The following is a 22452-nucleotide window of genomic DNA, read 5'->3' on the forward strand; positions in this document are numbered from 1 at the left end:
TTTTTCCTCCGAAGCAACCTAAAACCTGTAGAGACTCGATAAAGGACTAAAAGACTCTAAAAAAAAACTTTGACTCTATAAAATATATGATCTAGGAAAGAAAACAAAGACTCAAAACCGATAAAAACACAACATATCAGTGTGTCTTCAACTTCAATAATATCACGTCCATAGATACTTTGATATAACCACTATCTCCACTCTTGAGACCGTGACTGTTTTTCACAAACGCAATTATCTCTCCATTTTCCACTTTAATATACCGTATTAAAAATGTATGCCATGCACTGAAAGTGACCGTGCTTGAGATAACCGCTATCTCCATTGACCGCGACCGTTCTTCACAAACGCAATTATCTCCCTATTTTCCACTTTAATCTACCGTATTGAAACTGTATGCCATATACTGAAAGTGAATTTATTTGATCCAAGTCTACGATAAATATAATTAACTTATATTAAAGTATTATTATTATTTTTGTTTGAGAACGGTATATCTTGTATGTAGGAGTTTTACTCTTGATTTCTGTTTTTATTTTACTCTTGTGGGAGTTTTCATCACCGGATGGAGATGTTTCGGCTATTGATGTTAGTAGGCATAAGTTGGCAAGATCCCAGTATATCAAAGACCAAAAAAAATAGAAAAAGAAGCAGCATTCCAACTCAGCTGTCACCCCAAAGCAGGCGTACAAGAAGAGGGACCCATGAGGCAGCTTCACTCTTCTTCTATTTCTGAAATGTTGATACATATTTACTCTTATGCTTGTGTTTTGGACTTGAGATCCAATAGAGTAAGCATGTTGAAGTTAAGAAGCTAGTGAGAGAACCATCAAATGTTTTTGTGGTATAGACCTATAGATGGTTTCACGACTAGTCGGTTAATTGTTGTTTAGTTCTTAGACATTGTTTTCATATATGTTGACAATTACGTATTTGTTGCTTCTCTGTATATTCTTCATTTGAATGGAAAAACACTGGTTTTAGAATCGATTATTTCCATAGACCATGTGTTCGATGGTGAAAACATGTAAATACAACCCTATCTTTTAACTTATATTAAAGTATTATTATTATTTTTGTTTGAAAACGGTATTTCATAGAGGTAGACGCCCAAAGCATAAAGAGAAAGAACTTTGAACATTATAAAATCTCTATAGTAATTTTGAAATACATTTGTTAGCGGATGGGTTAAATTATGATCCAAAAAATTTGGTACCCGACTCGGATATTCCATATTTAACTTGGATCGGGTCAAAACATATCCAAACTTATCAATCGGATATTCCATATTTAATAATATAAATATTTAAAGATTTGGTTAAGATTTAAAATTATAAATTTCCTATCATCTTTGTTTGATTTATTTTTAACTGTTTTGTATCATCATACAATACATAAAGTCAAAAAAAAATCTTAAATTTTTTCTGCATATATTGTAATTCGAAATTTAAAAAACGGACATATATTACCTAATTAATAAAAAATATGTGTACTCAATGTCCCACATACCTAAAATGTTTAGACAATGATTATAAGTCATATTATAAATAGGATCAAAATGAATCAAAATTCGAATGAGCATGATGCTTAACCTAACAAACATCCAAATTTAAAAGTTTGTATACGGTTTAATTCTGTTTTTAGTTCAATGGTTTAATTTTACTGGAAATTTTAAATTTTAAACTTTTAAAATTTTTAAAATATTATAATTGATATATTTAAAATTCATAGATTTTTTAGAATATTATGAATATTTGAACGTATAAAAAATAAAATAACACGAGACAGATTATAATGCGAGTCGGAGTTATATGGCGGGACGGGTTTGAATCAATATTAATAAAAATTTAAAATATCATTAATCCGCTACAATGCAGGTTAAATCCTCATTTATTATTTTTTAACACCACCAATATTAGATATATCGAATCAGTCTGATTTAGATAAGATTGTATATAAAAAAAATTGTGGTCTGGCATATGGTATACCATTACTTAATAACAATTGTAAGCTATAAAATATATAATATTAATTTATAGAAGTTTTACTATAAATATCTTATAAAATGATATAATTTACAAAATTTTATATATAATACATAATCATTAAATTTTAAGAAGATATCGTAAAGAAAAAAAGAGGTCCCACGGATTAAAAATGTAGTTCTAAAATAAATGTTGAGTAGGGGTGTCAAAATGGGTAACCCGACCCGACCCGACCCAAACCCATATGGGTTCGAGTGTTTAATGGACGGGTTTGACCCGACCCATATATTTATATGGGTTGAATTTACATACCCAAACCCATTATTGTAGAAATCCATTGGCTTAATGGGTTATATGGGTACCCATATATATATATGTATAATAAAATATATAAATAATAAAACTCCAAAAAAAAAATAACATAAAATTGTAAACCAACAAAAGTTTTTAAATAATAAATTAAAAAAATCTAGTTATTTTACTTTTTACTTTTATTTTACATATATTTTACATATATTTTACTTTTTACTTTTAATAATAAATAAATTAAAATAATATTATACATATATTTTACTTTTTACTTTTATTTTTAGGTAAAATGTAAACTTTAATAGTTATTTTAGATATTTTACATATATAGTTGTAAAGAAAAGAAGATATTTTACATATATTTATATAAATTTTACATAATATATCAATATAGATATATATAAATTTTACTTTTTAGTTTTGGTTATGAAACCCATGGGTAACCCATGATCCTAATGGGTTTTACCCATTAAACCCATAACCCTAATAAGATAACCCACTAAAACCCATTTATATATATGGGTAAAAAAATTCTACCCAAACCTACTAAAATTATGGGCGGGTTCGGGTAACCAATGGATATTAACCCATTTTGACACCCTAATGTTGAGCGTCTACCTGACTACCTCTATGAAACGTTGCATTTTAAAAAAACAAAAAAACCATAATGGTGAACACTTGGTAAGTGATGATAAAAAAAAAAAAAAAAAAAAGAACACTTGGTAAGCTGAAACATAAGCCATCAATGGTGGTGCTTGACATGGCTTCTCACTTGTACATAAATCCACCTCAAAACCTTCACTTTCTTCCTTCTTCTTCTTCTTCTTCCCTTAAACCTCACTTATACCTCTCTTTCAAACGCATAAACCCACAACCCAAATCCTCATCCTCCTCCGTCTTCGTCCCTTGCGCATCACAGAGCTCCATTGCCATTACTTCCAACGAAAGATGGTCTCTCAATGGATTGTCTGCTCTTGTCACCGGCGGCACTCGCGGAATCGGGTTTGTCCCTCTTCACATCTTTCCAATTTCAAAAAGTATGAGCCTTTATCAAACGCAAATTCTCAGACTAGTGTGTGTTACTGTTTAAGTAAACAGGCGTGCGATTGTGGAGGAATTGGCTGGTCTTGGAGCAAAGGTTCACACTTGCGCTCGAAATGAGAACGAGCTGGAGAATTGTTTGAGTGATTGGAACCGTTATGGTCTCAGAGTTGCGGGATCCGTCTGCGATGTCTCTGATCAATCTCAGAGAGAGGATTTGATGGAGACTGTATCATCTGTCTTTGACGGGAAGCTTCATATCCTTGTAAGGGTTAATGCACATAAAGTGTTCGTTGGTTTGTCTGTGAGAACAATTGTAGAAAATAACTTTCTTTCTTGTGTAATCTTGTCTTTAAATTTTGATGCTTTTTAGGTAAACAATGTTGGGACGAACATTAGGAAACCAATGGTAGAGTTTACGGCTGGAGAATTTTCGACTCTCATGTCGACGAATTTCGAATCGGTTTTCCATTTATGTCAGCTTGCTTATCCGTTACTTAGAGCATCTGAGGCTGGCAGTGTTGTATCCATCTCTTCTGTTTCTGGTTTTGTCTCACTCAAGAATATGTCGGTTCAATCTGCAACCAAAGGTAGGTATCTCCTCTTATGCAGCATTCGTTCATTCAGGTTATACCAAAATGTCTTAGAAACTATAAGGAGCAAGCAATCGATAAACTTTGGTTCTTTTCGTTGGCCTTTGTGTTTTAGGAGCAATTAATCAACTTACGAGAAGTCTGGCTTGCGAGTGGGCTAAGGACAATATAAGGGTCAATGCTGTTGCACCATGGTATATCAAAACATCGATGGTAGAGCAAGTAATTTTCTATGGTCTCATAAGCTTTATCTATACCTTGCAATTAAATATTAATCTCTTGAAGCTGAAAATTAAAATGATAAAGAGTAAGCTCATTTGTTTGTATCTTAGTTAAGATGATTCTTGTCTTTTGGTCTCAGGTCCTTAGCAACGAAGACTACCTAGAAGAAGTCTACTCAGTAACTCCTCTTGGTCGGCTTGGCGAACCGAGAGAGGTGTCTTCTGCAGTGGCTTTTTTATGCCTACCTGCATCATCATATATTACAGGGCAGATTATTTATGTTGATGGAGGAATGTCAATAAACGGTTTCTTCCCACAACATGAGTAGGCCACTCTGTCGTTTTACTAGTTTCCTTGGGATCCGTTGTTTGATCTGTAGTATATCTCATTTCTCCTGTGAAAGCAATTCGTCGATTGATACTAAACAGCTTTCTGCCTTCTACTTACATGAGAATTTTAGTTGTGTTAAAAAGTCTACTGTTAATGAAAAGGATAATTTAGCATCAGTTAGCGTGATTAAGTTTCCCATATCTATTACTTATTATCTTGATTGTGTATGTGATGGAAAGGTGCTGAGGAACTTTTCATGTTATGACTTTTGTGATAACAAAGACTTAATGTTTCCTCAATGAGTGTTCATTGGCTTGTATTTGGTGTCATCTTTTTGGTTTTGCTTTCACTGTGTCCTGAACCTGCACTCATATGCAAGAACGACCGAGAAAGAGGGAGGTTCCAGAGACAACAGGAGGAGTCTTCAATGAATTACTTCCCTTGTATTTGATGGAGCCTGTGAGATTGGGTCAGTCTCCTTCTTCCCTGTGAATTTCTTACGGCATTTAGTTCTACTTTTGTTTAATGTCAGAAGTGATTAGGAGACTCATATTTTTTTTTTTAAATATCGATGGGAATTAATATCTGAATATATTCTCTTATGGTCAGTGAAATTCAATTTTTTCGATATTGGATTGGTTTATCATTTGATTAGAATCCTATCTTTTAGTCATAAATGTCAGTATAAGACTGAGAGGGACAGTTGAGGGCCTTGAGGCATTATCTTTTAAAGTACTTTTCAGTACAATGTTTGAGGCATTATGGAATCTCTAGGTTTTGGTTTGTTTTTAGGGACAGTTGTGGTTTATCTCAAATAATTCTTGATTCTAGGCATTGTAATTCGATCTCATTGAGGAATTAACGAGGTTCTTATCAAAGACATGCACCCACGGTGAAGTGAACAATGAAAGCTAGTTGGATTTTGAGAAGCACTTCTGTTGTATTTTCCTCTTTTCTCTAGGTACAAAAAAGGTTTGAAACTTGGAATCCTAACTCAGCTACAATTTACTGGATAGTATTATCCGCATACACGTGGAGTGTTTAGAAATGCCATAATGAAGGAACTAGATAGTTTTTGGGGAAGAATACACTCATGTCGAGAACCCGATTTTGTATGTTCGATGTGGATAGAATAAAGTCTGTGACTTGACCTCAGAGTGAAAACTGACGGAGATTGTCCCTATCCATTCAATTCCTGGCACACTCATCATCCTTGCAAGTAACCATATGCAAGATTCACATCATCACTAGGCTATACAGAGGAAGCTAAATCAGAGACATGAGTTTGGTGCCTACTTTACGCAAACCTTTAGTTAAATGTGTAACTGGTTCTCCTTTCCCAATTTAGAAACATTGCTGGCATACTTTTAACAAAGCCAATGATATACATGAAACATCATCATGATTTTTTTGGTAAGTAGTAAGTTTTATTTAAAGGTGAATCAAGTGGTTGAGGGTGTCTTGGAGTGCATGAACCTTGAAGACCGTAGATATTACTTTTGTTCTACGAAAATAAAAGCTATATAAGGGAAAATCTGAGCTCAAATTGTTTCCACAGCTCTGGTGCTCACTTGCATGGTTGCTATCGGTTCCTGGCTACAGAAAAAAGGAGGTCAAGCTTTGTCTCTTATCTCCCTAAATCATCTTCAACGGTATGTTTCAGAAAACTCTTGGCTAACTATGAATTGCTCACTGCTTAAGTTTTGGTTTATTATCTCAGTGTGTCTCGGGCTGCAGTGTCAAACACAGTAATGTATAAGAGGTGGAGTCTTCAAGGAATGACCGCTCTTGTCACTGATCGTAAAAGTATCGGGTCAGTCCCTATTGGGAATCTTAGCTTCCATTTTCATGCTCTTTTATTGTATTGTGAAAATAATCCCTGAAGCAAAGGAAGTCTCACTGCTATGTCTTCCTGCAGCTTATATAACAGGTCAGACAATCTGCGTTGACGGAGGTGCTATAGTCAACGGTTTCTCCTTCAGGCCTCTGCCTTAAATCACATGTATGCATGGTACATAAATCATAATTTCAATATCTAGATCTTCGAGTCGTTTAAAAATATCTTGGCGGTCCAAAAGTAGTGGTCAATATGTTATAAATGTAGTTTGGATAAGTGGGATTGAGTCTTTTTTTCGTCTATGTTTTGTTTCTTGAAGATTCTTACATACTTATGCTTGCGGTGAATGAGAGTTCAATATCTGAATAAATTATCCACTTTGGCCAATACCTAATGGTGAGATTTGGTGTCTCATAATGTTGTGAGGCAGTGTCTGCTTTAATTTGAAATCCCTGGAATAATTAATTACTTGCTTCTGCAGATTTTTATAATAATGCACTATTCATGTGCATTATTCGAATGGTCTTTGATTTCTCTACAAATTTAAAGAAGAATTTTGGTCCAAATCTTAATTAAGCGAAGTTTACACAAAGTGGTAAAAATCCTAGGCATACATAGTGGAAGAACAAGCTCTCTTGGTACTGTCAGAATTGATGTTGAGAGATTTTTTTCCTCAGCATTGGTGTCAAAGGGTGGTCTCTTCTGTATTTTACGTGTCAATCAAACTATGCAAATGTCACCACATCAAGAGTTGGTCGTTGTTTTATCACGTTTTTTATTCCTATGGATGTTTAATCATGTAAGGTTTTAGTGATCTATATAATCTGAAGAAGCTCTTGTTAGTTATAAGTTATAGATAAAGATGGATAACAGCAGATGGAGTCTTCAAGGTATGACTGCTCTTGTGACTGGTGGAGCGGGAGGAATCGGGTTTGTCTTCTTTCTCTTTATTCCCAGTTTTCTACTTCTATTTGATATCCAAGGAATTTATGTGTGTGGAATGTTTTAGGCATGCGATAGTAGAGGAGCTAGCCGGTTTTGGGGCCAAAGTCCATGTATGCGACATATCTGAAACACTGCTCAACCAAAGTTTAAGAGAATGGGAAAAGAAAGGGTTTCAAGTGAGTGGTTCAATCTGTAATGTATCCTCTCGTTCCGAGAGGGAAACACTCATGCAAACCGTCTCCTCGCTGTTTGATGGCAAGCTTAACATTCTTGTAAGCAAAAGATTAGATTTTAAGATTTAACCAGTGAACAAGATTGTTGTTTTACTCTTTTGATTCAACATAGGTGAACAACGCTGGCGTAATTCGCACAAAGCCAACAACGGAATATCTGGAAGATGATTTCTCCTTCCAGGTGTCAACAAATGTAGAATCTGCTTATCATCTTAGCCAGCTTTCACATCCTCTCTTAAAGGCTTCAGGCTCTGGAAACATCGTCTTCATTTCGTCTATTGCAGGGGTTGTATCAATTGACTGTGGATCCATATATGGTTTAACCAAAGGTACATAGACTTTCCTAAGTATTATCTGATGCATGCAGATCATAGCAATACTAAATCAATATATATGTTATGTTTATATGTCCAGGAGCTTTGAATCAGCTAGCAAGAAACTTGGCATGTGAATGGGCAACAGATGGCATAAGAGCCAACGCTGTTGCTCCTAATTTTATCACCACTGCTCTGGCTCAAGCTGTAATATATTTAAAAAAAAAAAAAACTTTAAACATATTTTAGTGAATTTAACAACCTCAATTCCTCTAATCATGTCTCAATTTTGTTTCTTGTAGTATCTTGATGACGCCGGTTTCAAGGAGGCGTTGTTCGGTAGAACTCCACTTGGTCGCGCTGGAGAGCCAAGAGAGGTTGCATCACTTGTGGCTTTTCTATGTCTACCTGCTGCTTCATATATTACTGGTCAGACCATTTGTGTTGATGGAGGTCTCACTGTTAATGGCTTCTCCTATCAGCAACACGCTTGAGAAATGACCTTGTCACGTTTTCCCCTTTTGTCCTAAACGCTCAATGTTCTCTCTTCAATAAAAACTCTCACGCTATGATTTTGGTTTATGCACGAACTAGTTCACAATTACATTGTGGAATTGCTAATCTTGCTCCGATAGAAGATTATTACACGGCCGGCAAAAATGTCTCTCATACATCAAAATGTTCTATGACAAAATAGATTCTTACTTGAAACAAACTTACACGCCTTTGGAACCCTTTCGGTCTTTCAGTGTCTTTGCATAGAAACAGAGAGGCTTATTTCATAAAACTCTACTTTGCTTTTGTATATAGCAGCTTCTTTGCTCAATTGTTAACTCAATCCTAGTAAGTAGTAACAATACCTTAGAATCTTACAGGGATGGAATCTGTGTGATTCAAATCAACCAGCTATATATATAAATGCTGCAGAACTTGAGAAAGTCAAAGCTAATTCTGTTACTTTCACTATCTTTTATAAGTGGTTCATGTAGAATGACAAAATACCCTGAAGGAAATTAGTTATATGAAGGAGATGAAAGATCTCAATATTACATTGACGAAGGATCTCTGCTCTTCTGTTCTGTTAAGACTTTTGGAACAGATTAAAATGTTGTTATCTAAACTTGTATTGTATACTAATTTTGTTAATCATTCTGACTTCTAGTTTCAGTTGTTTTTTGTGAGTGCATTTAAAGAAAAAGAGGTAAGTTTTGCTCAAAGATTTTGACAATAAAATGTCATTTTTGGTCAGGACCACTAGCTTAATATTTCCACCACACATACAAATACACTCATTAAGTTCACACTTATCTGATCCACAATCATTTGTATATACAACATCTGTGGCATTTCTGGTCACTTCAAGTAAGATACAAGAAAAATGGATAAAAGATGGAGTCTTCAAGGTATGACTGCTCTTGTGACCGGTGGCACAAAAGGAATCGGGTCAGTCCCCATTTTACATGTTCTATTATTCTACTGTGATTTACAATTATGGAAGAACTAACTATGTTAGTGTGTGTCATGAATACTTGAATAGGGAAGCTGTGGTGGAGGAACTATCAATGTTGGGAGCAAGAGTCCACACATGTGCCAGAGACGAGACTCAGCTTCAAGAACGTTTGCGTGAATGGCAAGGAAAAGGGTTTCAGGTCACCACTTCTGTCTGCGACGTTTCTCTGCGTGACCAACGAGAGAAACTCATCGAAACCGTTTCCTCTCTCTTCCAAGGAAAACTCAATATCCTCGTAAGTGTATATATAATCTCTTCCACCTCGAGCTGGGGATGTACAAGAACCAGATCGTGTTGATTTTTTAATTGTGTGTCTATGTAGGTAAACAATGCAGGAACGTTTATACTTAAGCCGACCACAGAGTATACAGCAGAAGAATTCTCGTTTATAATGGCTACAAATCTCGAGTCAGCTTTCCATATTTCACAGCTAGCGCACCCTTTGTTGAAAGCCTCTGGCTCAGGGAGCATTGTGTTCATGTCCTCAATAGCCGGAGTCGTGCATGTCAGTGTTGGATCCATCTATGGAGCAACCAAAGGTACTATATATACTCTTTAAAACAATGCCTCCTTGCGTTATGATTGTTATGCAAGTGTATATAAACTCATTTCAGGAGCCATGAATCAGCTGGCTAGAAACTTAGCTTGCGAATGGGCGAGCGACAACATAAGGACTAACGCTATTTGTCCAGGGGTAATCAAAACTCCTTTGATTAGTGATGTAAGGCCAATTTCTCCTTAGTATTATGAGAATAAAAAAGATTACTTTTGATTTTAAGTTTTTAATGTATATGAAAATCCCTCAGCTTCTCAGTGATGAAGAGATTAAAAAAGAAGCAGAGCAACGGACACCGATGGGGCGCGTTGGAGAGGCAAATGAAGTCTCACCGCTTGTAGCGTTTCTCTGTCTTCCTGCAGCTTCTTATATTACTGGTCAGACCATTTGTGTTGATGGAGGTCTCACTGTTAATGGCTTCTCCTATCAGCCACAGGCTTGAGCTAGGTCTTATGTTGTGTGTGTTGTCCAATGAAAACAGTTAAAAAAGAAAATAGCATCGGTGCTAGTGCACAAAACATATGAGGGTCTTAATTAAACATATATGATACTATACTTTCTTTTTTTTTTTTTTTTTTTTTTTTTTGAATAAAATGTAAAATTTATTCGAAAAAATCGTTTGTACATCAAGTGCAACTGTAGCTTAAAGCTTGTTGGCTTTACATTTGCTAAATGGTCAAAAGGAAAACAAGAGCATTCCTATCTTGTATCAAACCAGGTTATCATGCATCTCTCATATCTTCCGTCTCCTTTGTCTCTAATGGTAGAGAGCTTGTTTCGAACCTCCTTGTCAAGCCTTTTTAGTAAAAGGGCTGATGGAAGTGGTTCTTCGCCATGTCTTCTGCTATTCCTTTCTTTCCATATCGAGTACACTAGAATTTGGAAAGCATATCTCAACAAAAATAAACGATTGTTACCCAATGTCTTGTCCGTGAGGAGTTTGAGTATGGTAGTCCAATCCGTAGAGTAGTGTCTAGTTAGCAGCTTTGAGGTGAGCCCTGACCAGACTTCTCTTGAGTATCGACATGTGAAGAATAGGTGATTCCTAGTTTCCGTTTGCTCTTGGCAGAACACACATGAGAGATTAACCCCAGCATTCCAACTCATCATTCTGTCTCCCGTTGATAATCGGTTCTTTGTTGCTAGCCAAGTTATGAAGGAGTATTTTGGGGTGGCGTGTGAGAACCATATACCCTGATACCATTCATTACGTGGCTTTTGTTCACGAGTGTCAGCCCATGTTTCTTTGGTGCTGAAGCTAGGCTTGAACCGGCCTCCTTTTCCTTTCCAAAGGACCACATCCTCTGTTTCTACAAGTCCCTTAGTGCGCAGCTCTTCTAACTGTGCTTCCATTTGGTTAAGATGATCAGCTCGGTGCCTCCTTCGTCTATGTGTTAATGCTTCTGCTACAGTGGCATGTATATCAATTCCCATGTCAATGCAGCCCCGTGTTCCCGAAATCGCAATCAACGGGCCTAGAGGTGACCAGTTATCATGCCAAAAGGAGACGCCCTTTCCATTGCGGATCTCATACTGTGTAAAACCGGAAGCTAAGTGACGATACTTTAGTAGCTTCCTCCACATCCAAGACCCTAACGTTGATGTGTCTCTTAGCGACCAGAATGAACCCTTACGTATCACATATTGCCTTAGCCATTGTACCCACAGCGAGCTTGATGACAACAGTCTCCAGATAAGTTTTAGGCAACAAACCTTGTTTGCTTCTGTTAAGGAACGGAGCCCCAGCCCTCCCTCTTCCTTTGGCATACATACATCGTTCCATGATACTTTAGCTTTTTTTCTATTTAACTCGGGGCCGGACCAAAGAAAAGCAGAGCACAAGCCATCTATCTCTTTGATGCATGCATTCGGTAGCCTAAAAGCGGACATCCAAAAGTTTGTGAGACTATGGATCACTGAGCTTATGAGTTGTAAACGCCCTGCGAATGAAAGGTGTCTAGCCGTCCAGCAACTAATTCGTTCTCGGATTCTTTCAATGAGAGGGATATAGTCACTTGTCGTCATTCTTTTGGTTAATAGTGGTAAGCCAAGATAACGAACTGGTAGGGTACCTGATTCAAAAGGAAAGGAGTATAGAATTAATTCCTTGTCACTGTCTCTGACTCCCGCCATATATAATGTTGACTTCTCAAGACTGATTTTTAATCCAGAGAATTTTGCAAATTTATCAAAGGTCTGCAAAACGCTTTCAATAGATCTTTTTTTTCCATCTGTGAATATCAATAGATCGTCTGCGAAACACAAATGTGTGAGCTTCAGATTTTGACATCGAGGATGGTAGCCTATGATTCTCTCCAAGGCAGCGTTGTCAAGCATTGTGGACAGAACTTGCATACAGATTACAAAGAGGTAGGGAGATAATGAGCATCCTTGTCGAAGACCCCTCTCGCTTCAAAACAGACCAGACAATTCACCATTAACCTGTACTGAGAAGGAGGCGGTGGTAATACAGAGCTCAATCCATTTTATGAATCGTGGTGGAAAATTGAGGGCTGATAGTGTAGTTAAGAGAAACGGCCACTGAACCGAATCTAACGCTTTTGATATATCAATCTTTATTGCACTCCGGGAAGAGATCGTGTCTTTGTGGTAGTCTTTAACTATTTCTGATGCCAATAATACATTTTCCATCAAAAGACGATCTTTAACGAAAGCCGACTGGTTTGGAGATATGAACTCCGGGAGCAGTCTTTTGAGTCTATTTGCTATAATCTTTGATATGACCTTGTATATCACGTTGCAGCAAGAAATTGGCCTATAATCCTTCATCTCCGTGGCCTCTTTCTTTTTTGGTATGAGCGCTAAGATTGTAGTGTTTACTCCCTTAGGTATAAAGCCATATAAAAAGAAAGATTGTACTGCAACTTCAAAATCTTTCTTTACTATTGGCCATGCTTCTTTTAAAAACATCACAGTATATCCATCCGGCCCCGGACTTTTATCCCTTGGCATGGAGAATAATACTTCCCTGATTTCCTCTATAGATACATCGCTTTCAAGCTGCATCCCATCTGCTTCGGAACATCTGTATTTCACTAAATCTCGTATCTCTTCCTCTGATATACCCTGGTAGTGAGCTGGTTTGTGAGCCAAAAAATCATGGAAAAATCTTTCAGCCTCTTTCTTGATCTCTTCTTGAGTGTTGACTATAGTACCATCAGGGCATTTGATTTCTTTAATCGCATTACGAACTTCCCTAACCTTTGCAGCCTTGTGAAACACCTTATTATTACCATCTCCAACTTTCAACCAGTGAAGTTTTGATTTTTGTTTCAGCACTTTCTCCTCCAAGTCCGACAAATGCAACCAACGACTGTGGGCTGCAGCTTCTGCTTGCATTGTCGTATTTGTTGGATTTTGCATCCAAGAAAAACATGTTACTGACACCAATTTCCCATTATTTATTTTGCTTATGCAGAGGTATTATATATATGTAATCTCCAAGTGAATCATGAGAATGTTCTTAGACTTCTCTACTATCTTAGAGATTAGTTCTCGTCTAAATCCTAACTAAGATAAAAATTAGCATAGTTGTTAAATCCAAGACGTGCCATACCAAAAGAACTAGCTGGTTTTGTTATTAGGAATCTCACATTTATATATCAAGAGAGCAACGGCCTAATCCTCAGAATCTCTCCCTTCTTGCTTCTTCGTTTAGAGTGTTCCAAACTCAGTATTACTACTCTCCTGTAATATGCTCTGTTCTAAGTCTTTTTGTTGGCGTAACTCATGTTAGGAGGCACCATATATTTCGGCTGCAGGTTCCATCGTTTTGGAATGCAGTATTTTTATAAAAAGGTATTTGATATATAAAAAAAAGATGTGATAGAGAGATTTCTTTCTTCTTTAGTGGATTTCAGAGGGCAAAACGCAAAAACCAATTGGCTTTGGCTCATGGGGTTCTTCCCGTTAGAGAGGATCATATATATTCCCAATTGTAAAGTCGATGAACCCTATTGGGTCTAGGGTTATGATTCCACAAGAAGATCCACAAGCTTCTTCTACTCCAAAGCCAATTGGCAAACAATAGCATAACTCAGGCTTCTTATATACCAGATTAAATTCTTATATGTTTCCGATGTGGGACTCATTAAGGTTAATTTTCTTGCCGATATTATTTTTACACGTTCACGTAACTTAAACCTCAAGTAATTTGTATTGCCCTAAGGTGAGACCAAAACCTTTAGTGGGCTTATGGGCCAAAATAAGCCCGCTTGATAAGAGAAGCTTCCGCTAAAAACTAGGTCTGGGCTTTCGGTTAACTGTTCGGTTATCGGTTGGGTCCATTCGGTTTCGGTTCTTTCGGTTCTAAAATTTAGTATCCATTCGAATATTTTGAAATTTCGGTTCGGTTTCGGTTCGGTTCCGGTTCTTTCGGTTTTAAAATTTAAGGGGGTTATTGGATCATTGATTTGAATGGATTTGGAAATCCAAGTAAAATTATGTGTTATTCAATCATTGATTTTAAATTTTTTATAAAAATCATGTGTTATTGGTTCTATGATTTACAAATACTTTTTAAAATCACCCCATATTCAATATTGAAGATTTGAGTATGGATTTGACTTCATATTGGATTTGAATGGAATTGAATATATGTTTTACTTATAAATAGAGTGATTGAAATCCTTGGGTTCCACCTAGTTATTTGGGTGGATTTGGAAGAAAACAATATTAGCAGTTTCTATTTTCCTTGATTTTTTAATTATCATGTCATTTACTTGTAAGAAAAGTTTTACGAGTTATATTTTTTGTGTCACAGGTGTACATCATCAAACATGGATCAAGCCCATCATGGAGATCAAGAAGTCCTTGAAGAAAGAGAAAGAAATGCATTACATGATGACGAGTTGGATGCTGATATTATTTTGTTGGTGCTATTTGGAAGACACCATTCGGTTATTTTGCTTAGAATATTTTCGGATATCTCGGTTATTTTTGAGTATTTTCGGATATTTTTGGATATATTTCGGTTATTTTCGAGTATTTTTACTACTTTTATAAAATTTTCAAGTATTTTTGATTATTTGATCTATAAATAACTAATTATTTTGAAAATATAATTGTATTTCGGGTATTTCGGTTACCCGAAAGATTTCGATTCGGTACCGATTCGGTTACGGTTATTTCGGTTATAAAATTTAGTATCCATTCGGTTATTTTCAAATGTTCGGTTCGGTTATTTTTGCTTCGGTTTCGGTTCGGTACATTCGATTCGGTTTATTTGCCCAGGCCTACTAAAAACCCATGCACGTAGCTTTCTCTGTTTCTCCACTTCGTTGGATCAAATTCAATAGAATGAAACTGATCCTGAAGATTTCTTGGTGAATCCTAATTAAACGAATTGATTTTAGAACTATGAATGGAGCTACGCAATAATATAGTTGTCTTGATTAATATTACAATATACAAAAAAATGATTTGAAATAGAAAGCTTGATCAGTTGGCAACTTTGGATTTTTAGGTCAAGCCTTAAAACTACATTCATTTTGGGACTAAGAAACCTAACCAGAAGATGTTTCTGGTAAGAGACTAAGAGTAAGCCTAGCAGTAACAGAACAGACGAAAGCAGAGAAGAGCACAACTTGGACTCAAATGAGAAGATGGACTTCGAAACTCATCGCCTATCATGCCCAAAGACAGAATCATGTGGCATTACACCATGCTTTAAATATTAAAATCCCTATGCAATGATGACTCAATGGACATCTTCTCTCTCTTACTACTACATAAATTCTCATCCACACATACAAACATACTCAATATTTCACACTTATCTGATCCCATACTCAATAATTCATTTCTATATATATAATATGTGGCATTTCTGGTCCCTGCTAGTAACAACCAAGAAAAATGGATAAAAGATGGAGTCTTCAATGTATGACTGCTCTTGTCACCGGTGCAGCCAGCGGAATCGGGTTCGTCTTACTTCTCTGTTCTCTATATCATATTTTTAGCTCATTGTTCTGCTTATATTTCACATCCTAATTTTCAAGAAAGTAATTTATGTTTCTGAAAATGTTTTAGATATGCCATAGTAGAGGAGTCAGCTGGTTTTGGAGCTAGAATCCATGTATGCGACATCTCTGAAACTCTTCTCAATCAAAGTTTAAGTGAATGGGAAAAGAAAGGGTTTCAAGTGAGTGGTTCAGTCTGTGATGTAACTTCTCGTCCCGATAGAGAAAAACTGATGCAAACCGTTTCCTCGCTGTTTGATGGCAAACTCAACATTCTTGTAAGTAAACGATCTTATAGAAATGCCAAGCATAGTTGTTTAAATGGAGCTCCTTAAAATAAATCTTAATATATAGGTAAACAATGTTGGTGTACTTCGCGGGAAGCCAACAACGGAATATGTGGCAGATGATTTCTCTTTTCACATCTCAACAAATTTGGAAGCTGCTTTCCATTTTAGCCAGCTTTCACATCCTCTCTTAAAGGCTTCAGGATTTGGAAGCATCGTCTTTATGTCCTCTGTCACAGGGATTGTATCAGTTGAATGTGGATCCATTTATGGTCTAACGAAAGGTAACCAAGTTGCTACTAGAGGAAGTTTATTGCAAGACTGACTAGTCAAGAAGTAGTTTTCAATTTTTGTTTTTTTTTTTCTGTTGATTTCTTTTATAGGAGCTTTGAATCAGTTAACTAGAAATTTGGCATGTGAATGGGCAAAAGATGGCATAAGAGCCAATGCTGTTGCACCTAATGTTGTCAAGACTCCTCTGTCTCAATCTGTAATAAAAAAAAGACAACATTTACTCTTTTTTTTATGTGAATGTAATTAATCTCAATTCCTCTAATTATTTCTTAATTGTGTGTTCTTGAAGTATCTCGAGGACGTCGGTTTCAAGGAGGCATTATTTGGTAGAACTCCACTTGGTTGCGCTGGAGAGCCGAATGAAGTTGCATCACTAGTGGTCTTCTTGTGTCTACCTGCAGCTTCTTATATTACTGGTCAAACCATTTGTGTTGATGGAGGCCTCACGGTTAATGGTTTCTCCTATCAACCACAGGCTTGACGCTTGAGAATGGCTTTGTGCTCTCAAAGTTCTAGATCTAATATAAATTGTCACTCTATGAGTTTATACACGTAAACATAAATGAGTTTGCAATTCCATTTTGGAGATGCTAATCTCGCTTAGATAGAAGATTCGAGTACACCTGCAACACCAACATCTTGTGGCAATGTTTCTCTCATAAATCAAAATGTTATATGTTTCAAGTCATCTATATACGTCCCGATGCAAAATAACTGGATACAAATATCTGAGAAAAAAAATTGAGAATTGTAGCAATGATAGGATATATTACCGTCTATGTCACTGATTTTAAATGTTAATTGTAATACAACATGATTAATATTGTACTTATTTTTTGTTGTTGTTGCTCCGTCTATTTCACTGATTATACTTATTTATTGTTGTTGTTCCGTGTATGTCGTGTTTTATCTGTTTGTCTTAAACTTCGTGTTTTATTTTGTGATGTATTTGATTCTACACGACAAGAATGACCTTGTCCAGTTTCTTGTGATTTGTTTGATTATTTCTCTATTACAGTAATCCCACTTGCGAATAATTCGCGAGCAAGGCACGAACCTCCATACCGGTTTTGGTTCTCCCAAAAAATAAAAACTATCAAAGGAACACCTTACTTTGTCACGTTTGTTTTTAAATATTTGCACTCACTAGCAAAAAGTTGAGTGGTATTTAAGATCTTAAATAGTAATGGAATTATGTAAGCAATCAAAATACTATTTTGCTGATTATTTTTGGAAAAATTTGGACATTTTTTCACCTGTTATCTAATTTGTACGTGGTAGATGGGGATGAAATAGAATGGCCTGTTATACAACTCTTCAGATCCATGGTTTCTGGAGATTTAGACTTTATATATCCATCCAAACATCAAGATATCCGCGATTTCAGTTATAGATCCGTTGAAAATATGATAATAATAAAATATGAAAATGTCTAAAAAATTATTAAATAGTATTTTCAAAAATAAAATCTGATATATAGTATAAATAATTTAAATTCTATGTGTTCTTATATAGAAATAACAGAATATATGTAAATATATACTTAAATTATCTTTAATATATTTAATGAATATAGTTCCGACTATCCGAAGCTGAAAATTCGAATATCCGGGTTCGGTTTGATGGATCTAAGATTTTATAAGAAGTGAACCCTCTTTCAAAGTTTTCCATTAATATTTTATCTACTCTGATTCTATATATGTTATGTATTTGTGGTCATTGCTAGGCAAAACAAACAAAAAATGGATAAAAGATGGAGTCTTCAAAGTATGACTGCTCTTGTAACCGGTGGAGCCAGCGGAATCGGGTTCGTCTTTCTTCTCTCTATATCATTTTTTTAACCATTGTTTTGCTTGTTTAACATGTGCTTTTTTTTTGTGGGATACTTTAGGCATGCCATAGTAGAGGAACTAGCTGGTTTTGGGGCAAAAATCCATGTATGTGACATATCAAAAACTCTCCTGGATCAAAGTTTATGTGAATGGGAGAAGAAAGGATTTCAAGTGAGTGGTTCGGTCTGTGATGCATCCAATCGTCCCGAAAGAGAAACACTTATGCAAACTGTTACCACGATATTCGATGGCAAGCTTAACATTCTTGTAAGTTAATCTTAATTTAAAGAACCCAAGATTTATCTTTAGACTATGAAGAAATGACATGTATAGTAGGATATATCTTACTCTTTTCTGTTCAACAAATGTGAACAACGTTGGCACAATTCGCACAAAGCCAACAATAGAATATGTGGCAGAAGATTTCTCGTTCCATATTTCAACAAATTTGGAGTCTGCTTATCATCTAAGCCAACTTTCACATCCTCTTCTAAAGGCTTCAGGCTATGGAAGCATCGTCTTTATATCCTCTATTGCAGGGATTGTATCATTTGATGCTGCATCCATTTATGGTCTAACGAAAGGTAACTAGGGTTAATTGCAAGACTGACTAATCAATAGAGAGATTTTCTCCATTATACTAGACGAAATAGTATTGTGCATTTATGTATATATACTAGATTTTAACCCGCGGTATACCGCGGGGCTATAATTTTTTTAAGAAAATCAAAATATAATTTTTTTTTTGGTCAGGGATCAAAATATAATTTATTTAATAGATTATTTATATATATAACCTATTATTTAGTATTTTAAAAATGTACATATATATATATATATATATTATTAAGTGTACAGTTACAATGTTTTAGATAGCTTCATCGGATTATATATATATATATATAAAGATTGACTCGTGGTATACCGCAGGACTATATTTTAAAAAATAGTGAAATGTAAATAATTTGAAGTTTATATATAGATATAAACGATTATATTGTATTTTTTAAATACATATATAGTGTATGACCCGTATAATGATTTATATACATCTATATATTTGCAATCTAAACTAAATCAGAATCTAATATATCAAATCAGTATGTTAGAAGATTATGCTACAATTACAATTGTTATTATAATTTAATTCTTTCTTTAAGTTTGTTGGTATGATTATATTGGTGGGATTTTGTGTTGATAATGAATTTGATAAGTAATTAGTTGAAATAAGATATTTCAGAATTTTAATTCTAAAAAGAAACTGCGGAGATTTTTTTATGGAGAAAAATCATTAATTTATTTCTTAAAATCGTTTAGTTAGAGATATTGGAAGAAATTTTGGATGTGAAATTTTAAAAAGTAGTCGTGGAGTAATTATGGAGAGATTTGTGGCAATGTTTGTTTACTGGTAAATCTTTTATTTAAATTTGGTGTATTTAGTTGTAGAAATCTTGGAAAAAACGATTTTAGAAAGAAACTGTGGAAACTTTTTTGAGAGATTTTTGGCAATATTGTTTGTTGAGTGCAATATTCTTTCCATCTTTTATTTGATATTTTTAAACAAAAAAATTAATTCCAGTGGCATGACCTCGTAAATACTTCTCAACTCTAGGATTTATTTGCTAAATGTATTCCAAAAATATATATATAGATGAACTTATATATCTGATTAGGAGAATTTTTAATTACGTTTAATATATCTAAATGATGTTAATTTGATGCGGAAAAGCAGAATTTAATGTTGAGAGATACATTAATAAATTATATTAGTGTGGTATGCAAAATTCATGATTTTTCAACCCCAAAACCAGTTGGGATGATTCGATTGACCAAACTGTCAAAATATAGGGTTTTCAATCATATACTATTTTAAACCTATTTTTAATTAGGTTGATGAATCATAAAGCTTGTTCTAAATGGTTCCTAATTAATCTTTCTCCAAAACACACTTCCAACGGCTTGATATATAGTCCTAATGTCACACGATAATATAAAAGCTTTGTATTTCTACATTAGGTAAAATTTTCTATGGGATTCGTAATAATCATTATATTGTGTTTATGTCCAGGAGCTTTGAATCAGCTAGCAAGAAATTTGGCATGTGAATGGGCAAAAGACGGCATAAGAGCTAATGCTGTTGCTCCTAATTTTATCCGCACTACTCTGGTTCAAGCTGTAATCAATACACCCTCACGCTTTTTCATATATTTGTTCTTTTGCTGTTAACATCATCCACTTCTTATTCTTGTTTTTTACAATCTTGTAAACAATCAGTTTCTCGAAGACGCCGGTTTCAACGAGAGTTTGTCCAGTAGAACTCCACTTGGTCGCGTTGGAGAACCAAGAGAGGTTGCATCACTTGTGGCTTTTCTGTGTCTACCTGTAGCTTCATATATTACTGGTCAGACCATTTGTGTTGATGGAGGTCTTACTGTTAATGGCTTCTCCTACCAGCCACAGGCTTGAGCCGGGTCTTGTCTTGTGTGTTGGTGTCATCAAGAATGTCCAACTATATATTCTCATGTAAAATATTTTATCGAAGCAAAACTTGTCTAATTTGACTCGAAAAATAATATGTTGCGTTGGCGATACAAATTAATTACATGAGATCAATCTAAGTACCCAAAAATTAATAAATGTACTCTTTTTATTCATACCTATAAATAGTTACCTTTTGCCAAAAAAAAAACCCTATAAATAGTTACCTCTCGAATTTCAATATGTACATTCTAAACATGTTACTATCCTTAATTTCATTATATTCTGAAGAACATCATCACTTACATCATCTATTCTCCCATATTAATTTAATGGAAGAGGTATCATATTTACGTCATCTTCACTTGCCCCATTAATATTTAACACTAACCTAATTCATTTCTTATGATTACTTTGATCTCTAATTTGTCTCCCTCTTGTTGATTGGTGAGAACCTCAGTCGATGAGCATACATCGAGTAATCAATATCTATGATCGGATACCTATAGTTTACATAGTTCGAATTGAGATTTCATTGTTCTAACACTCATCCACAGCCTAAGTGGAAGAATTGTAGATGCTCAGGTTGAAGCGAAATTTAAAAAGTGAAGAGGGCAGTAGGAAGGCTTTTGGAGGATATATCAACATATTGGTGTTTGGAGGGAAAATTAAGCACATGAACCTGACCAAGAGAGACCTTTCTTATTCTCCACAAACCCTAATTCGATGCAATTTAAATTTCCACCTTAATTTTCTTCCATCTTCCTCTATATATGTAATATCTGTAAACTCATGATATGTAAGTGTAAACTCATATAGATGTTCCAATTCGAGTTTCATGTAAGTGAAAAAGAAAAATGTCGCGCGTTAACCGGGCCTTGTGGCCTAGTGGTAAAGGGGTCACAGCTGTGACTTCCGCCACCAGAGTTCGAAGCACGACCACTGGCAGATTTACATAGGGAATTGCCAGTCTCGTGGGATTAGTCCTTGGGCCTAGGAAGCTTTTGGGAGATCCGCGGTTATTCAAAAAAAAGAAAAATGTCGCGCATTTGGTGTGAATTAGACCACTTTTCTTTGCTCTATAATTAAACAGGAAAAATTAGAATCGAAATAAATATTTCCCCATTTTTTTTGTTTTTTGGTTTTAAATATATAGTGACACGTGGGATTTAACTCAACAGAAAATAGGCATGCGTCATCTATCTCAGTATAAATTCCATATGTTGCATCTGAGTCAGTAAAAACTCAAGACTAACAACATTTTGATCAATATTAATTTCGGCATACAATTTGAAATTCATGTCGATTATTTGAAAATTTTGTTTGTTCAGATTGAAATACGCATTATGTATTAGTTGGTGTATAAAAACACATCGCGCATTTAATTGATGTCGCAATTCATTACTTTTCCGAAAATGAGCACCAAAAGTATGAAAGAATCATTTGCCTTTATGTTACCTAAACACGTGAACAGTAGTATTTTGTGAGTGAAGTTAATGAAATAAATACAAAATGGTAAGTTTAGGTCAAGATTTTGACTAATAAAAGTCATTTTTGCTCTTGACCACTAGCTTCTATATTTTTGTCATGTTCTTTATTAAGGCTAATATCTCCACCACACATTCAAACATACTCATTAATTTACACTAATCTTTTATTTTTCTTTTGGTAAACAATTGACACTTATCTAATACATTGAATAATG

The 22452-nt window shown here is 35.1% G+C and overlaps 4 protein-coding genes across 10 annotated transcripts; all 4 read left to right on the forward strand.

Annotated features, from left to right (window-relative positions):
• Window positions 1-2984: 2984 nt before the first annotated feature.
• LOC9317106 (tropinone reductase homolog At2g29260, chloroplastic) lies at window positions 2985-6704 on the forward strand. 2 transcript variants are annotated; one of them, XM_021029689.1, is made up of 6 exons: window positions 2985-3296; window positions 3393-3600; window positions 3709-3925; window positions 4044-4150; window positions 4290-4430; window positions 6416-6704. In XM_021029689.1, exons 1-6 carry the CDS (start codon window positions 3040-3042, stop codon window positions 6473-6475), a joined length of 990 nt encoding a protein of 329 aa, XP_020885348.1. In that variant the 5' UTR covers window positions 2985-3039; the 3' UTR covers window positions 6476-6704. The 2 variants fall into 2 exon arrangements, with proteins under 2 accessions (XP_020885348.1, XP_020885347.1); XM_021029688.1 differs by lacking the exon at window positions 6416-6704 and having other exon boundaries at window positions 2986-3296; window positions 4290-4666.
• LOC110229462 (tropinone reductase homolog At2g29330-like) lies at window positions 6399-8413 on the forward strand. The gene is made up of 6 exons (XM_021029696.1): window positions 6399-6482; window positions 7161-7247; window positions 7327-7534; window positions 7608-7824; window positions 7910-8016; window positions 8112-8413. The coding sequence occupies exons 2-6, from the start codon at window positions 7180-7182 to the stop codon at window positions 8301-8303; spliced, it is 792 nt and encodes a 263-aa protein (XP_020885355.1). The 5' UTR covers window positions 6399-6482; window positions 7161-7179; the 3' UTR covers window positions 8304-8413.
• Window positions 8414-9142: 729 nt separating this feature from the next.
• LOC9315275 (tropinone reductase homolog At2g29290) lies at window positions 9143-10539 on the forward strand. 2 transcript variants are annotated; one of them, XM_021029697.1, is made up of 5 exons: window positions 9143-9252; window positions 9347-9554; window positions 9642-9858; window positions 9934-10040; window positions 10126-10539. In XM_021029697.1, exons 1-5 carry the CDS (start codon window positions 9188-9190, stop codon window positions 10315-10317), a joined length of 789 nt encoding a protein of 262 aa, XP_020885356.1. In that variant the 5' UTR covers window positions 9143-9187; the 3' UTR covers window positions 10318-10539. The 2 variants fall into 2 exon arrangements, with proteins under 2 accessions (XP_020885356.1, XP_020885357.1); XM_021029698.1 differs by having other exon boundaries at window positions 9347-9458.
• A 5175-nt stretch (window positions 10540-15714) lies between these two features.
• Window positions 15715-20871, forward strand: LOC9315276 (tropinone reductase homolog At2g29310). Of its 5 annotated transcripts, none has more exons than XM_021029700.1 (5): window positions 15715-15817; window positions 15927-16134; window positions 16211-16427; window positions 20338-20444; window positions 20544-20871. In XM_021029700.1, exons 1-5 carry the CDS (start codon window positions 15753-15755, stop codon window positions 20733-20735), a joined length of 789 nt encoding a protein of 262 aa, XP_020885359.1. In that variant the 5' UTR covers window positions 15715-15752; the 3' UTR covers window positions 20736-20871. The 5 variants fall into 5 exon arrangements, with proteins under 5 accessions (XP_020885359.1, XP_020885361.1, XP_020885358.1 ...); XM_021029699.1 differs by lacking the exons at window positions 20338-20444; window positions 20544-20871 and adding exons at window positions 16527-16633; window positions 16727-17127 and having other exon boundaries at window positions 15716-15817; XM_021029703.1 differs by lacking the exons at window positions 20338-20444; window positions 20544-20871 and adding exons at window positions 16527-16633; window positions 16727-17127 and having other exon boundaries at window positions 15742-15834.
• Window positions 20872-22452: the final 1581 nt, after the last annotated feature.

Source organism: Arabidopsis lyrata (genome assembly GCF_000004255.2).
Source record: "Arabidopsis lyrata subsp. lyrata unplaced genomic scaffold ARALYscaffold_4, whole genome shotgun sequence".
Lineage (NCBI taxonomy): Eukaryota > Viridiplantae > Streptophyta > Magnoliopsida > Brassicales > Brassicaceae > Arabidopsis > Arabidopsis lyrata.

Excerpts from the sequence above, each read along its gene's own strand:
- LOC9317106 (XM_021029689.1), top strand. The coding sequence starts at position 3,040 with ATGGTGGTGCTTGACATGGCTTCTCACTTGTACATAAATCCACCTCAA. Across the intron at positions 3,297-3,392 it reads GGCGGCACTCGCGGAATCGG|GCGTGCGATTGTGGAGGAAT; the intron begins GTTTGTCCCTCT and ends TTAAGTAAACAG. Across the intron at positions 4,431-6,415 it reads TTACAGGGCAGATTATTTAT|ACAATCTGCGTTGACGGAGG; the intron begins GTTGATGGAGGA and ends ATAACAGGTCAG.
- LOC110229462 (XM_021029696.1), top strand. The coding sequence starts at position 7,180 with ATGGATAACAGCAGATGGAGTCTTCAAGGTATGACTGCTCTTGTGACT. Across the intron at positions 7,825-7,909 it reads CATATATGGTTTAACCAAAG|GAGCTTTGAATCAGCTAGCA; the intron begins GTACATAGACTT and ends TTATATGTCCAG. Across the intron at positions 8,017-8,111 it reads CCACTGCTCTGGCTCAAGCT|TATCTTGATGACGCCGGTTT; the intron begins GTAATATATTTA and ends TGTTTCTTGTAG.
- LOC9315275 (XM_021029697.1), top strand. The coding sequence starts at position 9,188 with ATGGATAAAAGATGGAGTCTTCAAGGTATGACTGCTCTTGTGACCGGT. Across the intron at positions 9,253-9,346 it reads GGTGGCACAAAAGGAATCGG|GGAAGCTGTGGTGGAGGAAC; the intron begins GTCAGTCCCCAT and ends ATACTTGAATAG. Across the intron at positions 9,555-9,641 it reads AAGGAAAACTCAATATCCTC|GTAAACAATGCAGGAACGTT; the intron begins GTAAGTGTATAT and ends GTGTCTATGTAG.
- LOC9315276 (XM_021029703.1), top strand. The coding sequence starts at position 15,764 with ATGGAGTCTTCAATGTATGACTGCTCTTGTCACCGGTGCAGCCAGCGG. Across the intron at positions 16,428-16,526 it reads CATTTATGGTCTAACGAAAG|GAGCTTTGAATCAGTTAACT; the intron begins GTAACCAAGTTG and ends TTTCTTTTATAG. Across the intron at positions 16,634-16,726 it reads AGACTCCTCTGTCTCAATCT|TATCTCGAGGACGTCGGTTT; the intron begins GTAATAAAAAAA and ends GTGTTCTTGAAG.